Source organism: Eptatretus burgeri, chromosome 1, assembly GCF_056783735.1.
Source record: "Eptatretus burgeri isolate ZD-2024b chromosome 1, Ebu_testis_v1, whole genome shotgun sequence".
In the NCBI taxonomy this organism is placed as follows: Eukaryota; Metazoa; Chordata; class Myxini; order Myxiniformes; family Myxinidae; genus Eptatretus; species Eptatretus burgeri.
This window is the reverse complement of record NC_140961.1, coordinates 29,792,179-29,808,672: the sequence shown is the minus strand read 5'-3', so window position 1 is coordinate 29,808,672 and position 16,494 is coordinate 29,792,179. Positions and strand designations below refer to the sequence as shown.

At 43.6% G+C, this 16,494-nt stretch overlaps 2 protein-coding genes and 1 long non-coding RNA gene across 9 annotated transcripts in view; 2 read left to right on the top strand and 1 right to left on the bottom strand.

The window, feature by feature from the left end:
* The window catches only part of LOC147034149 (CMP-N-acetylneuraminate-beta-galactosamide-alpha-2,3-sialyltransferase 1-like), a 67,992-nt gene extending 57,295 nt beyond the window's left edge, over window positions 1-10,697 (top strand). For 3 of the 6 annotated variants that reach the window (XM_085877288.1, XM_085877307.1, XM_085877272.1), the window contains 2 exons: window positions 2,632-2,812; window positions 3,336-4,205. In XM_085877288.1, the coding sequence (XP_085733414.1) occupies window positions 2,632-2,812; window positions 3,336-3,538 (384 nt within the window). In that variant the 3' untranslated portion in view covers window positions 3,539-4,205. Of the gene's footprint in view, window positions 1-2,631; window positions 4,206-10,531 lie in introns of those variants that run through there. The other 3 variants (XM_085877301.1, XM_085877297.1, XM_085877279.1) reach the window with 3 other exon arrangements.
* A 3,480-nt stretch (window positions 10,698-14,177) lies between these two features.
* LOC147034147 (uncharacterized) overlaps window positions 14,178-16,494 on the bottom strand; it is a 32,042-nt gene continuing 29,725 nt past the window's right edge. For both annotated transcript variants that reach the window (XR_015057244.1, XR_015057245.1), the window contains exon 2: window positions 14,178-15,346. This is a non-coding gene — a long non-coding RNA (uncharacterized LOC147034147). The remainder of the gene's footprint in view (window positions 15,347-16,494) is intronic.
* RBP4 (retinol binding protein 4) overlaps window positions 14,268-16,494 on the top strand; it is a 29,980-nt gene continuing 27,753 nt past the window's right edge. Inside the window, exon 1 of the mRNA XM_085877317.1 lies at window positions 14,268-14,390. Coding sequence (XP_085733443.1) covers window positions 14,268-14,390 — 123 coding nt within the window. The remainder of the gene's footprint in view (window positions 14,391-16,494) is intronic.

Here is a 16,494-nt window from a genome sequence, read left to right as displayed (position 1 = left end):
CATACAACTCCAAAAGATTTGAAACAGGAACTACCTTTGGTAAACCCTTGCTGACTACCTTTTAATTAGTTTGTATTTGTTTAAATTGTTCCTCTTCTGGTCCTTAATTAATGTCTCCAACACCTTCCCCACAACTAAAGTCAAACTAACAGGTCTCTCGTTTCCCAATTTTTCTCTGGATCCTTTCTTAAATCATGGTATTACATTTGCTACTCTCCAATCCTCAGGGACTTGTCCTGACTCCAGTGAGCGATTGAAAATATCCGTTAACATCTCGCCTCCTTGATAGATACTCTCAGCTATTGGCAAGTCTCCTGACTGTTCTTGTGTAAAGGTTGAAGCAAAATTACCTGTTTCATAAGCCTGCCATCTCACGTTCATCAATAACCACTCTCCCCGGTGATATTCCTCAATGGACCCACACTGGTCCTCACCTGTTCTTTTTCCCCTGATATACTGAAAGAAAGCCTTGCTATTATGTTTAATATTCTTACCCATGTCCTTCTCATACTCTGTTTTGGCTTGTCGAGTTATTTTCTTAACTTTCCTCTGTTTACTCCGATAATGATGTACATCTAACTCCAGTCCTGTCATTAGCCCGAACAGCGGAAGACAGGGTTTTGCGTGTGTACGTGGCTTAACTGTTTTTAACATTTGAACTTCTGTCATCAAATTCTCAACAAAGCTTGATTATGAAAATATGGAGAAGACAAATTAAGAATTTGGTCAAGAGGTCAAAGGAAGAAAAAGTCCGAATCCAAAGCGAACGGGCTTTGCATTTTCAGGTGCGTTTTCTATTTTTATATTAATTGTTGTCACAAGAGGATCGAGTAAAACTGAAAACCATGCCCCGGACAGCATTTGCTCAAGTACCGCAATTTTGTTTGAAACTTGATATTCCCCAACACTGAGTGCGCGAGTGACAAATTTCATTGGTCGAGATGGCGTAAAATGTCGTAATATTTTGCCCAAGTACTGCTAAACTAAAGGTTTTTGGAAGTGCCAACAAGGTCATTTCTGGTCTTCAATGTTCAAGTAGACAATTCAATTGAAATAAAATATAACTTTTAAAAGCTGTAGAAAGAAAAAAAGTTTACCACCCTTTTTTGGACATTTACCGCTGTTGATGCAGCGTCTTTTACACCACCTTACTTAACATGTTAAATCAGTTCTTCGTACCTGCTGTGTGTGTGTGTCCTTTATGACGTTCTTAAAAATAGTAAGTTTCTGTTTGGAATGATTTTCAATTTTGTTTGACTGCCAGACAGACAGACTAAAACAATTACCTTACCCTTCTTTCTGTTTCGGCACTTGGGACAAGATTCCATACAATTTGACATATTTAGAGCCAAAGTACTGCTAAACTGCAGGTTCATGTTACGATTCATGGTCTACTATTCAAAATTTAAATCAGACAGACAGAGTGAAACAATTGCTAAACCCCACTTTGCACTTCACACGCAGGGTAATGGGTGATCGCGATCATGTTATTTTCCAGCCCTTATCAGTCATGTCACCTCTGTGATTCTGTCTGCAGAGTCACTGTCACTGATGCCCATGGCACCACCTGGTGAACCTGCCAGTTACACCATTGATGAGTAGCAATGTACACAAGTTGTGTGATTTATTTTCTTTATGACAGTGGAAGGCAATTTGAGCTGTTGTCTCCTAGATTACTAGCTCATTCTCATCTTGGTGAGGGCAGCATAAAAAGTACATTGCATTGGGGAAGATGTTTCATGTTTTGGGGTGCCAGGGTTGCCAAGGTAAGCACACTTGCCTCGAAGCAGTATAGCCTATAAGTTTGAATCTCAGCCGAGCTATAAACTGTCATCCTGGTGTGTCACACGGCAGGGTGATTCGTCAATGTGTGTGCCATCCCTCGGATAGACGTTAAACTGCTGTACTATTTTCTGCCATGAGTTGGTGGATGTTAAAGATTCCATGATGTCCTTCGCGAAGAGTAGGTGAGCAATCGCTGGCACTATGGCCACGAAATTCCAAAATTTCCAGTCCTTACATGACGTTCCCCTTGTCCACACGGAACAAAATGCAAAGGGGTATACCCACCAAGTTTTTTGGGGGGAGAGGGGGGGTCACCACCTCCCTTAGCTAGGCATGGGGATTAGTTGGTGTAGCTTCATGCGTTACTCACTCCATTGTGTGTGTGTGTGTGTGTGTGTGTGTGTGTGTGTGTGTGTGTGTGTGTGTGTGTGTGTGTGTGTGTGTGTGTGTGTGTGTGTGTGTGTGTGTGTGTGTGTGTGTGTGTGTGTGTGTGTGTGTGTGTGTGTGTGTGTGTGTGTGTGTGTGCGCGCGCGCACGTTGTTCTCGTTCTACCTTGATTTTTAATTGATTTTATCATTATTATTCTTGAATTGCAAAAACTCATTATCTCTGTCTGCTGCCAAATTGACTCAACAGCCAAGACTTGTTTCAAAACTCCCAATGTAAGCATTAACATTCACACTCAGATGCAGATGAAGCAAACAGCTCAATATCCGAGCAAAAAAGGAGTGGTTGAAACAATCCAATAATTTACTCATTATTTTCAGTATCTTGAGACATGGAAAGAATAATGTACTTTTATTTTTTGAGAATTAATCTTTGTATTTTTCCGCTGAAACCGTGCAGGTGGATTTGTTTGGATTTGGCCAAAACTCTCGTGGAGAATGGCCACATTACTGGGATGAGAAAAAAACCGGCAGAACGTTGAACACGATTGGAGTGCATGACAGAAATTATGAAGCCCAAGTGTTGATGATGCTGCATCGAGAAGGAGTTATCCGTTTGTTCAAGGGACGAAAGAGTGGTTGTAAGAATGGCAATGACTGTGAGAAGTGTGCAAATTAAATTAACTAACTCGTTTAGCTATGCTCGTTACACTTGTGTCACATTGTATTATTTCATTTTACATGACTTTTTCTGGAGCTATAGGGTTTACCACAAAAGCTAGGTTTGTGATTAGTGTGTGTGTATGTATGTGTGTGTGTGTGTGTGTGTGTGTGTGTGTGTGTGTGTGTGTGTGTGTGTGTGTGTGTGTGTGTGTGTGTGTGTGTGTGTGTGTGTGTGTGTGTGTGTGTGTGTGTGTGTAAATATTGTTATGGTTGTGGGGCTAGATGGAAGAATTTGATATGGAATTTAGCATTGTGTGGAGTTGCTTGGTCCGTGGACGAGTAGAAAGCATCTTGATGTAATAAGTAGGGAACCTGTGAGCATAAGTGTTACGTGTCACCACACGAGGGGTGGTGCGGTGTTAATTAGCCAAGGGAGTAAGAATAAGGTCTCCAGGATGTGATTGCCCTCTGTAATATTTCCCTCTGTTTTTATATTTCAAGATCGGCAAAAATGTGTGGAACGCGTCCCTGAAACCACAACAAACGGGCAGAAATCCCCATCTTCAAAGGTTGACAACAAGCGAAGTCACGCCCCCGAAGGACGATTGATGGGCGTGACGTCAGAAGCTCGCCGAGCAGGCAGAAGCCTGCCTTCCCAGGTTTCGGGGGAGCAGGCCACGCCCCAGAGGGAGAGGATAAAATAAGACAGAGAGAAGTGAAGTGATGAAAGGCAGCGTGCGCATTATGAAAGTCAGCTTGCGCATTTTGAGAGGATGAGAGTGGTGCATTTTGAGAGGCGGAAGAAAGGGAGCGCACAGGAGAGGCTGCGCATTTTAGGAGGAAGAAGGAGTTGGCTTGGCATTCTGGGAGAGCCATGATCAGAGTGAAGTCACAAGGTACATTGTACCGGAAGGGCAAGAGTGGAGGTTGAGCGCACACCAAAGAGGACGACACGGCCATTGAATCAGTTTAGAGGCAGTTTGGCTCGTGTGGCGAAGTTAGACGCCGGCCTTTTGCTTCTGGTCAGGTCGATGAGGACGATCGGAGCACCGGAAGCCGTCACACTGGGGCTTTGAGCCTTTATGTGGAGTGCAGCTCACGGATTGCCTGACGTGCATTCGTCCCGCTCCGAGAGAAGGGCCTCAGTTCCAGTTTCACAAGGATCAGCTCTGGGCCAATTTAAGTACAAATATACTCGGAAGGAGGGTTTTTCTTTTTATTTTGTTTCCCCATTGTCTGTATTTGAGTCTGTGTGTGAGGCCTCGACTGTAGGATTTATTTATTTCATATTATTATCATTTACATTTGAATTATCGTCCTTTGTACATATTTGTGCATGTTCATTAAATGTATTCCTTTTTAGAGGCTGTATCAGTGCATCCATTTAATTTCTTGTGCTCCTCCCCACCCGTCCGCCATTGCCCTCCGCCATGCCCTTCGAGCACGTGTTGAAATCTCCGAGAATCAACGTGTCCGCCTCCTCTTAATGAGGAACCGCTCGGCCATCCCGGGGGCTGTCGGTGTTAACCGCCCATCACCACAATTTGGGTCGGGGAGTTAACATGGGCCGGCAACCCCCGTGACAATATATATATACATATACATATACACACACCAGCGTGGATTGGCTCACTACGCTCACCTCAACACACGTCACTACAGTGGGACAAACACCGCCACATAATTCAAAACACCTCATCACCACATTATGCAAAACACAACTCACCACCCCATTATTAAACACACCTCACCACACATCACTGCAGAGGGACAAACACCGCCATATTATTTAAAATACCTCAGCCCCACATGAGTCAACACACCTTACCAACCACGTACTTCAAAACACTTCACCACCACATTATTAAAAACACCACCTCGTCATGGCAACATTATTAACTAGAAGGGCACTCGCTTGTGCATACGTCCATCACATAATGTCTGATCCACAAGAAAATAGCGGGCCCAATACATTTTTGAAATATCATGATTTTGGCCCTGTCTCTCAATGGTGAAGAATAAACTTTAAATGCCTGCACCCACTGCACCTCAGTGCAGTGGGTGCAGGCACACCTGAGCTCCTGACCACATACAAAGCTTTCATCTGCAACCTGATGGAGTACTGCTCTCCCCTCTGGACTGGTGCTCCTGCCTCCCACCTTTCTCGGCTTCACGCTGTAGAAACCAAGGCATTTTGGATCATTGGCATCTCCCGCAATGAGGCTGAGTCTTTGGGCCTCTCACTCATTCACCCCAATTGGTCGGTGGTCTTTCTGTCTTCTACCGTCTCCTCTCCAGCCTCGCCCCCAGCTCTCTCTCTCTCTCTGCGATTTGTCCCCACCACATTTCTGCAGGGCGCTCAAGGTCCGCCAACAACCCCCTTCTGGTAAAACTACCAAAATCACGAATCACTGCTCACCTTCACTCTTTCATTCCTCTTTTTTTCCCACCTTTGGAATAAACTCCCTCACTCTATTCATTCCCATTCTTCCCTCCAGGGCTTCAAAACAGCTGTTCACCACCACCTCTTATCATCCCCCATTCAAATCCTCGATCTTTTCTACCCCCGATAATCCACCCAAGCCCACCTCCTTCAAATTCCCTGCTTTCCTTCCTGAAGTCCCTGTAATGTCCATCTTCTATTCCACATGTTCCCCGTTCCGTCCCTCTCCCTTCCACAGATCTCCTAATGTCCCTGTTCCCCACTGTTTTGTCCTTCCCACTCCCTCCTCTCTTGTCTCATGTCCCCCATAATGTGCGTTGTGTGTTAGATCTCACACGAGCCTCGACAAGGTGTACAAAAAAAAATTGAGGATTTTTCAGTTGAAAATTGATTTTAGAAGTTTGCCATTACGTTGACCTTTGACCTTTTGATCAGAAAAATACTTGGTTTCCCAATTCAATGATATACTCTGCAATTGCTGTTTAATTTTCAAGTCAAGAGGATGAAAAATGCCGATTTTAGAAACTTGACCTCCAGATGACCTTTGACCTCAAAATCAATCGGCTTATCAGTTTGAAACTACCTCTACAACTCGGGAAAGTTTCATGATGATCGGTTTAGAATTGTGTCCTGTCGGCGATTGAGAGACAAACAAAAAAACAGACAGAACTAGAGGGGGAACACTCGGGAGAGTGCAAAACCTCCGCCGCCAATACTGCTGGGTCACTCAAGTGAACCTTATATCTTATTCATTAAATATGATGTCAACAGTGCTGGCAGAGTAATAGTTCTTTTCTCCATTTTGGTGGGGGGGGGGGGTTGGAAATCACTTAAAACATGTAGAAATGCAAAAAAAAGAAATCTAAATTTTGAAAAAGTTGAAAAAAAAATTTTCTCTAACAATTTTTTTTTGGGGGGGGGGTTTGGAAATCACTTAAAACATGTAGAAATGGAAAAAAAAAGTTTTTCTCTTACAATTTTTTTTGGGGGGGGAGGGGTTGGAAATCACTTAAAACATGTAGAAATGCAAAAAAAATATTTTTCTCTAACAATTTTTTTTAGGGGGGGGGGGGGACCAAGTTCAAATTCTAATGGCATGATCCTTGGGCCATACCTAACCGCCGCCACCAAGTTTCGTCGAAATCCGTCAAGGAGATTTTCCGTAATACTGTTCACAAACACACAAACAAACAAGCAGTCATAGACTGGTCCTTACGAAATCGTCAACTTGACCTCTGACCTTGTCTAATAAAAGCTGTCTCTCGAGAAGGGAGCGACGCAAACCAGAAGTTTCTACGATGATTCTGTACCAAACCATCAAAAATCGAATGTTTTGGATGTTTGACCTCACTGTGACCTTGACCTTTGACCAATTTTGACCAAAATCTAACCAGCGCTAGCCATCACCCTCCTGAATCACGTGGTCTAATTTGACATTGGGAGCTTCTTCCGTTCTCGAGTTATCATTTTTTGGATGTTTGACCTCACTGTGACCTTGACCTTTGACCGATTTTGACCAAAATCTAATCAGCACTAGCCATCACCCTCCTGAATCACGTGGTGTAATTTTGACATTGGTCGCTTCTTCGGTTCTCGAGTTATCTGTACCAAACCATCAAAAATCGAATATTTGACCTCACTGTGACCTTGACCTTTGACCGATTTTGACCAAAATCTAATCAGCACTAGCCATCACCCTCCTGTATCACGTGGTGTAATTTGACATTGGTCGCTTCTTCCCTTCTCGAGTTATCGTGCCTACAAACAAACAAACAAACAAGCAGTCATAGACTGGGACTTATGAAATCGTCAACTTGACCTCTGACCTTGTCTAATAAAAGCTGTCTCGAGAGAAGGTAGCGACGCAAACCAGAAGTTTCTACGATGATTCTGTACCAAACCATCAAAAATCGTAACGTCGACCGAAGCAAAAATCTCCATTTCTCCACGCAATTATTTAATATTATTTTATCAAAGTCACAAAACCGTAATATTGGGCCATCCACCAATAATCTTTACATAATCCGATGGCTCAGCGAGTCAGGCATGCGACGATAACCTTTATTGGGATAAAAAATGACTTTTGAACACCATCTTTATCGAAAACACCGTCAGCGCGCACACGGAAAACCTTTACCTGACTCAATGACGCGTCTGCTCGAGCGCACTGCATCACGTGACGATCCGTGACGCGTCGAGTGAAATATTTTTTATACAATCTTAAAACATCTCCAAAACATCCGATGTTTTACCAGAATTTCGACAACCGAGTGTTAAGCGTCCTAAGCGATCACAAAAACCGAAGACAAAATTAAAATCGAAGTTAAAACGAACTCGTAACATCGAGCAAGAGCAAAAATACTCCATTTCTCCACATGATTTTACGGAATTATGTTTGTCCTCACTATGACCTTGACCTTTGACCGATTTTGACCAAAATTGAATCAGTGCTAGCCATCACCCTCCTGAAACACGTGGTGTAATTTGATATTGGTCGCTTCTTCTGTTCGAGTTATTGTGCCTACAAACAAACACACAAACAAGCAGTCATCGACTGGTACTTACGAAATCGTCAACTTGACCTCTGACCTTGTCTAATAAAAGCTGTCTCAAGAGAAGGTAGCGACGCAAACCAGAAGTTTCTACGATGATTCTGTACCAAACCATCAAAAATCGAATGTTTTGGGTGTTTGACCTCACTGTGACCTTGACCTTTGACCGATTTTGACCAAAATCTAACTAGCACTAGCCATCACCCTCCTGAATCACGTGTTGTAATTTGACATTGGTAGCTTCTTCCGTTCTCGAGTTATCATTTTTGGATGTTTGACCTCACTGTGACCTTGACCTTAGACCGATTTTGACCAAAATCTAATCAGCACTAGCCATCACCCTCATGAATCAGGTGGTGTAATTTGACATTGGTAGCTTCTTCTGTTCTCGAGTTATCGTGCCGACAAGCAAACAAACAAACACACAAACAAACAAACACACAAACAAACAAACACACAAACAAACAAACAAACAGAAACGGAAGTCATCAAAATACTTACGAAATCTTTAGATTTCATAAGTAACAAACACACAAACAAACACACAAACAAACAAAGAGAAACGGAAGTCATCAATATACTTACGAAATCTTTAGATTTCTTTAGATTTCGTAAGTAACAAGCAGTCATAGACTGGTACTTACGAAATCGTCAACTTGACCTCTGACCTTGTCTAATAAAAGCTGTCTCCAGAGAAGGTTCCAACACAAACCATAAGTTTCTACGATGATTCTGTACCAAACCATCGAAAATCGTAACGTCGACCGAAGCAAAAATCTCCATTTCTCCACGCAATTATTTTATATTCTTTTATCAAAGTCACAAAACCGTAATATTCGGCCATCCACCAACAATATTCACATAATCCGACGGCTTAGCAAGTCAGGCATGCGACGATAACCTTTATTGGGATAAAAATGACTTTTAAACACCATCTTGATCGAAAACACCGTCAGCGCGCAAACGGAAAACTTTTACATGACTCAACGATACGTCTGCTCGAGCGCACTGCATCACGTGACGACCCATGACACGTCGAGTGAAATATTTTTTCTACAATCTTAAAACGTCTCCAAAACATCCGATTTTTACCAGAATTTTGACAACCGAGTTTTAAGCATCCTAAGCGATCGCAAAAACCGAAGACGAAATTAAAATCGAAGTTAAAACGAACTCGTAACATCGAGCGAAGCAAAAATACTCCATTTCTCCACATGAATTTACGGAATTATGTTTGACCTCACTGTGACCTTGAACTTTGACCGATTTTGACCAAAATCTAATCAGCACTAGCCATCACCCTCCTGAATCACTTGGTGTAATTTGACATTGGTGGCTTCTTCCGTTCTCGAGTTATCGTGCCTACAAACAAACACACAAACACACAAACAGAGGACGGAAGTCATCAATGTACTTACGAAATATTTAGATTTCGTAAGTAACAAACAGAAACGGAAGTCATCAATACACTTACGAAATCTTTAGATTTCGTAAGTAACAAACAGAAAGGGGTGAAAACAGTAACCTCTGATCTTCGATGGCGGAGGTTAATAACAAGAAGACGTGCAGAGCATGATAATTGCAAAATCAACAAAAACAAATTTGACCTCAAAAATAATTGGTGGTTGAATTCAACGACCAAATACGAAGCTCCTCTTCAAATATCAAGTGAATTGGAAGAAAATTGACAATTTTAGAAATTCGGCCTATGTTGACCTTTTGGCCTATGTGGACCTCAAAAATAATTGGTGGTTGAATTCAATGACATGATCTGAAAATCCTTTTCAAATTTCGTCAATGGGATGAAAATTGAGGATTTTAGAAATATCACCTTCGTTGTTGACATTGGGCCTATGTTGACCTTTTGTTCGATGTTGACCTCAAAAATAAATTGGCTGGTTGATTTCAGTGACCTGAAATATAAATCCTCTTCAAATTGCAAGTCAATCGGATGAAAATTGAGGAATTTAGAAATCCCACCTAAATTGTTGACCTTGGGCCTATGTTGACCTTTTGATCGATGTTGACCTCAAAAATAATTGGCCAGTTCAATTCAGTGACCTGAAATATGAATCCTCTTCAAATTTTTAACTCAGGACAAGTACATGAGTTGCTGTGTTGTCATGATTTACACCAAGCAGAATTTAAACATTTATTTTGCAACTATATTTTTAATCTTTGTGATATTACATTTTTATAAGCAATTGAAGTTGAAGATTTAAGTTTGGAAAAAAAAAATTCTTTTTTTTTACAAAAAATTAATAAATAACTGCACAATTTCACAAAAGTTGGAGGGAGTAGTTCAGTGACAACACTGGACACACCCTATACAGGTGTGTGTGTGTGTGTGTGTGTGTGTGTGTGTGTGTGTGTGTGTGTGTGTGTGTGTGTGTGTGTGTGTGTGTGTGTGTGTGTGTGTGTGTGTGTGTGTTTTTCAAGCTTATTCTAACGACTGACTGACTCACTGACTGATATTAAAGATCGGTACCTTCCGGGTGATGTAGAAAGCTGAAATTTTGCGTGCCGATGTACATCGAAGCTGGTACACCGGGGAATAAGTCACAGAATCGCCAGACTTGTGGAGTGCTTGGGATATTGTTGTCACATGCACACAGTGACCAGTCTTTGCCATAAAAGCATGTAGCTCTTTCAAAGTTGACATTGGCCTCTCTGATCAGTCTCCTCCTTGCTTTGTCATCCAGTTTGAAGGGACGGCCTGATCAAGACAGGGTCTTGGTGGTACCATGGGTCTTGGTGTAAATATTTTTATCCCCATCCCCTGATCTGTGCCTTTCCACAACTTCATCCCAGAGGTATTTTGAAAGCTCGTTGGTGCTCATGGTTGAATCTTTGCAGAGGAAACCTACAGGAACAGCTGATTTTATTCTGAAATTATCAGAATCACGACAACTTAACACAGGTGGTGGCAAATTAACTTTCTGATGATTTTTTAGGTGATTGGTTCCACCTGAGCTAATTTACATTTGTTATTATAAGGGGGGTGGACACTTATCCAACCAAGATATTGTTGTGGTTGACGAAATTCGCAAACCACCATTCAGGTCCCGTAGGTGAGATATCTCTGTAAGTATATGTGTAGTTAGCCCAAACCCGTTGTTTAGAGGGAATTAATGTCATTCATTCGGGCTGCGACCCTTTTAGATAGCCGTTTTTCTTTTACTATCTTTATTTTGGACCAGCCGCCATTACTACCACCACAACCACGTCTCAACAGCCATCACACAACAACCACCAACCGCAACGCCGCTTCACAACAACAACAACGCCAACAGCCATGACCCTTACCATCACATCTCGCTCTCGCAACCATCGCATCACCGCCATTCCCGCGCCGCTTGTGGGCACCGATCCTGGACTCGTAGAGGGCGCGCACCGAGCAGCGGGTGCAAAAACACCAGCCTTTCCGAGAAATCGGATCAAGAATGATTCACGCCCACTTCTGTTCCGTCCTATCAGCGAGCGTGGGGCGATTTGGCCCCGCCTCCAGGCGCGTCGGAGTATAATCGCTATATGCAGATTCGCGGATCAAGAATGATTCACGCCCACTTTTCCTCTGTCCAATGGGGAGCGTGGCTCCGCCCCCGAGCCATTCCTGATCCAAAAATCTGCATATGATTTCTCCTGTCGGACTATAAAGCACCGAGCGCGGAGCGAATCGAGGAAGTTGAGTTGGGAAGAGTTGAAGAGTTGAGAAGAGGAAAGAATTGGAGAGTTGTGGCGGCGGCGAAAGCAGTCGAGAGAGTGTCTGTCGGGGTCCGGAGAGGCTGGAGAAGCCAAGAATCTTTGTGGAGGTCTGCGCTCGTGTCAGAGTCGGGGAGCTGCGGAGAGGGGAGGCCGGTAACGCGACCGAGGTCGCAGTGGAGTCGCTCGTCGCGGGACCCAAGCCAGCCAGATATCCTCATTCCCCCGAGCATCAACAACCCCCTCCTGTTTCCCCCCGCGCTGAGATAGTGTGAGAAGGGGGCCCCGTTCCCACCCCATTCCAGGCAGTGCCAGCGAGGCCCGCGGAGTCGGGTCGCCGCCACCATTTTGCGGCTCATCACCAGACGGGTAGGCTCGACGCGGTCTCGGCCTCAGGCCCGTCTGCCCCCTCATCGTTGAGGGTGGCCCCTTCCTTTTTCTTTTGCTTTGAGTATATGTGTTGTCAGCGCCGTCTGTGAAGTAAAACTGCATAAGTGTTGCCGTGTGCTCGGTAGTCGGTAGTAGATCTGCATTGTGTTTCTTTTGTTGCATTTGCTTTTGGTGCATAATTGTTGTGATTGTATATGTGTGCTTTCCGTTTGCCATGGAATAAATGTGCTTTATGTTGAACTGTTTTTCCCGTTTCGCTTCGTCTTTTCTTTTATTGAATCTCCATCTTACTTCACGTAAAGGGTTGGTCGTGGGCTAAATACGCCCAATAATTAATCGAACCGTCGAGGTTGACGATAACACCGCTCGGTTATCCCGATAGTACGGAACGGGTCGCTTAAAGTGGCCCGTGTCCGAAGTCGACCTGCGGCGAGGTGCGATCGCCCGGTCTACCCTCCGTGTGGGTACTTAGGTAGGTCGAATTTGGCGAGCAACCCTATCCCACGCGGGGGGCCGATTGGCACGATCGTGGTGAGGCCGAAAGGCCCACCCGTGACTAGTTCCCGGCGTTAGTCCGAGAGGGTCACGACGGGATTGTCCGTCCGGTGGGCGACATGCCGCGATTCGACTTACGTGGCCGTTCGCACGCCGGCGGGCGCGAATCCGCAACAATATTCTTGTTTTGAATTTTTTAAATTAATCTTCTGAAATTTGTACAATTTGTTTTTTACACTTGAAAGTTCTGGGTTACGATGTGTGTGTGTGTCGCTTCTTAATTTTTGAAGCAGAAATAAAGGTGGAAAAAGTCTGTTTTCATGCAATTTAATTCCAGGCAACAAAAGGTGAAAATTTTGAAAGGGGGTGTAGACTTTCCATTAGCACTGTATGCATGCATGTTTTCACTTCACAAACACAAACTTTCGTCAATTAGTATGAAGACTTCTTTACCAATTACTGAGGGACTATGACTTTAATCTACTTCGTTTCTCTTTAATACCACAAAAGATGGTATTATTCCATACCCTTAATGGTGATCAGTTCATCAAACTTTGAGAACAAGCCAAACTGGGAGCATTCAGCATTTTAACTGAGAATTCTTGACACAGTAAAGGAGATGCAAAAGAAAGGATCAGGGTCCATTATTGGTTACCGACGAGCCCAACAAACATTGCTTCCTTTATCAGCATCGCTTAGCAAACAGACTTCTATAAGTCAATCTTCCTGGCACACTCACTGCGGTTAATAAGATTGTGTGTCCTCTTCACCCATCACGTGGACTGAGGAGGCGGGCAGTTGAAAGCATATTTAATGGACAATCTGCTGGCCACTTCTTTTTTTTTTTAACAGCGGAGCACCGCACGATAGGAAGTCCAAGGTAAGGAAGCCTATTTTTGCATTGTAATCGGAAGTATCAATAGTTACTCGACTAGCCATCTACAAAATGCATCAAAGTTATCATATAAACTTTGTGGAAGGTGAGGGCACTCTCATATCAAGGATGGTCAACAGTAGGGGGCCTGGAAAGAAAACAGAGAGATTGATGTTTCATGGCTTGAAAATTTAAAAAAAAAAGAACTAGATGACAGGGTCACAGACTAAGCCACATTTTGGGACTATTGTGTCGTGGGGATAAAAGGGAAAGGAGTTTGAGGAAATCATATTAATGAGAGGAGCAGCTGAGGGACAGAAAGGGAAGGTGAGAGGGATGTAAAAATGTTGCCCTTTCATACTTGATTAAAAAAAAAAAACAGTTGTATTTCTTCTCTTGTTGACAAGAATTGTACATACATTACGTGCAGGACGATAACATCAGCATTTGGACAAACCAACGCAGTCCCGGTACATGGGATTTGAAACTGCCATTACAGTATCATTAGGAGTGCGCATCAGAATCAGATAGAATGAGATTTAACAGTGATGTTGAGGTTCGGATGGGGTGAGGGGTATGGGGTGTACTTAAGCTCCTTGCCATTTTCATATATTTACAATTAACAGACAAAATCGATACGTAGAAGAGTGTACATTGTTGTCAAACGAAGAACTAGTCTTGCTAGTGAAGGCAAGCGGTGATCTAAGTCGGTGGACAGGTTGTACGATGGATGAAATCAACAGGACGTTGATTGGAGTTACGCTAACCGTCATGGGAAGTGAGGGAAAGCAGGACGTTTCGGGTTAACCCTCTGTCGGAACAAAAAAAAATTTTTTTCCGTTACTCGTTGTTACTCGTTACTCGTCATCATTGTCTCCATGAAAGCATTCCGTTACTCGTTAAGACCCTGTGGATCATTTTGGGAGTGCTTTGCCAATGCAACCTTTGATTTGTGTGTGCTTATTTATCGGACAGAAATGGCAGGCCCAGAGTGGCGTGTAGCGGTTTACATTCTATTGATGGGTGCTACGCTAGGAGCGTGCACCAATATCTGCATCATCGATAACACGACCGTCAAAGCGGACTTCGACAAAGCAAAGGTCAGCTTATCTACAGCCAGAGGAATTTGCCTGGCATTGCATAATCCATTTTGTCTTTACCTTGTCTAAAACAGCTTTTCAGAGAAGTCGCAAAAAGTGAACGGTTACCAATTCGGTCATGAGTAAATATTGAAATTGTTACTTAATATTGGTGTAAAACATCATCACCAACAACAGCAATTTTGTGGTTTAGTTTTTTTATTTTTTTCATCTGAGACTTTATGCAGGCAAGACTATATGGCAGACATTATAGAGGCAGGGCCAGAAGTCCAATTCCCTGAAAGTTGAGGGGTATTCGGTGGTGTTAAGTGCCTGTGATAGACAATGAGACCCACATCATTTTCATCACAGGCAATGATGAAAATGTCATGGGTCTCTTTCCCTTTCTCCCTTTCCCACCCCTTATCTGAGCGTATTTAGCACCGTCTTAAAAGAAGACTGCACTGCAGTCGGAAGACATATCAGTGACCTTATACATGATGTCGTATCAGACGACCTTCGTCAACACGGGCAGTCTGCACCAGAAACGGCCCAATGGTCTCTAACTACTGTGTTCAGTGTAATCTGCAATGTTTCCGATCCACAAGGTCACCTCAAATTAACCAAATTTACGGCAACGTGCACAGGAGGCAGATGGATGGAAAGCATTTCTTACCTTTATAATGAGTACAAGGAGAAAGGCAGATGGGACGTATAAATTAGAACAAACCATGTGAGTCAACAGACACAAAGATGGATGTGGGGACACAACATATCTACAGGGATGATTAAAAAAACAATCCTCAGCCAGCTTGGTGCTACAGACCACACTCTTACGAAACAATGTGGGTAAGCAGGCAAGGACTTTCAAATGGCACGATGAGTGGTGTGCAGGGCTCAGGAACAGCAATGATGGATGATTCAGTGGAGGTGTGGGATTGTGAGGCAGCGTCCACGTCTCCAGAGAGCAGTCTTTCCTGAGAAAAGATGAAGCAGAGCGGGAGATGAAGAGAGACAGAAATCAAGAGAGTGAGAGAAACGGAGAGCGATGTTCTTTATCCAACGGGTCCCACTACCACCGTGTTCTGTGCACATGTCCAGCCCCAGCCCTCATGGACTCGTATTTTTCACACACTGCTTCTGCACAGCAGGTCCTCCGATTCGCCCTGCACACTCTGGGACTGCCTTCGCCTGCAGCGGTTCCTGTGATTGGCTGCACACTGATTGTTGGAGGTGCCATCCTCCAGGTTGACCCAACCCTTGGGGTGTCCCCAATAAAAAAAAAAGTCTATCCCCTCTTCTGGGGCTCCACAATGCATCTCGCCGCCATGGCTTGTGGTGCGCTAGCCGAACAGTTCATGATGGCCTTTTTAAGCACAAAGCGCTCCCGTTGCACCTTTTTGTCACCGCAAGTCCTTAACTGGTCCTACCTGCTAACCAGAGGTTTTTACGCATACAATCTTACCCTGACTACACTGTCTATAAATTAATATTGAATCAAATTCAAAATTTCTTCCAATTGTAAATGAAAGAATCCTCCATGCACAAGCTGTATTTTCCATTCAACACTGTACCAAGTCAAATTTGTACACCTAGCACCGACAGATAGGTAGGCGTATCAACTTGAAAAAAAACATTTTTACCTGGTCAAGGTAACGATATTGTTACGTACTTACATTAGCAGATCATTTTGCTATGGCCTGAAGAAGACTTGAAGCTCAAAGATGACAAATTATTGGGATGAACAATGCTGGGATGTCTGACAATGCTGGGGTGTCAATTTGGCTTCCATAGGAAAGTTATCAGCAGATTGGTCTGTAAACATCAACAAACCAATGATGTTGAAGATAGGTCTCACTCTGGACAACTCAGGGTGACATCGAACAGAGAAGATGCAGCTCTGATCAGGCTTGTCAGACATCGTCCCATTGCCACAAGCACATTGTTGCGGCATGAATGGAATCCCCCTCAGAGGTTATCCATGAGAATTGACTGGAACCCACTTTATGCTCCAGGATACAAAGTCAGGAGACCGCATTCGCCTCTGAGCTGTCCAGCCTGGGTTCCAATCCCAAACCAGCTATAAACTTTCATCCCGGTGGGTGATTCATCAATGTGTGTGCTG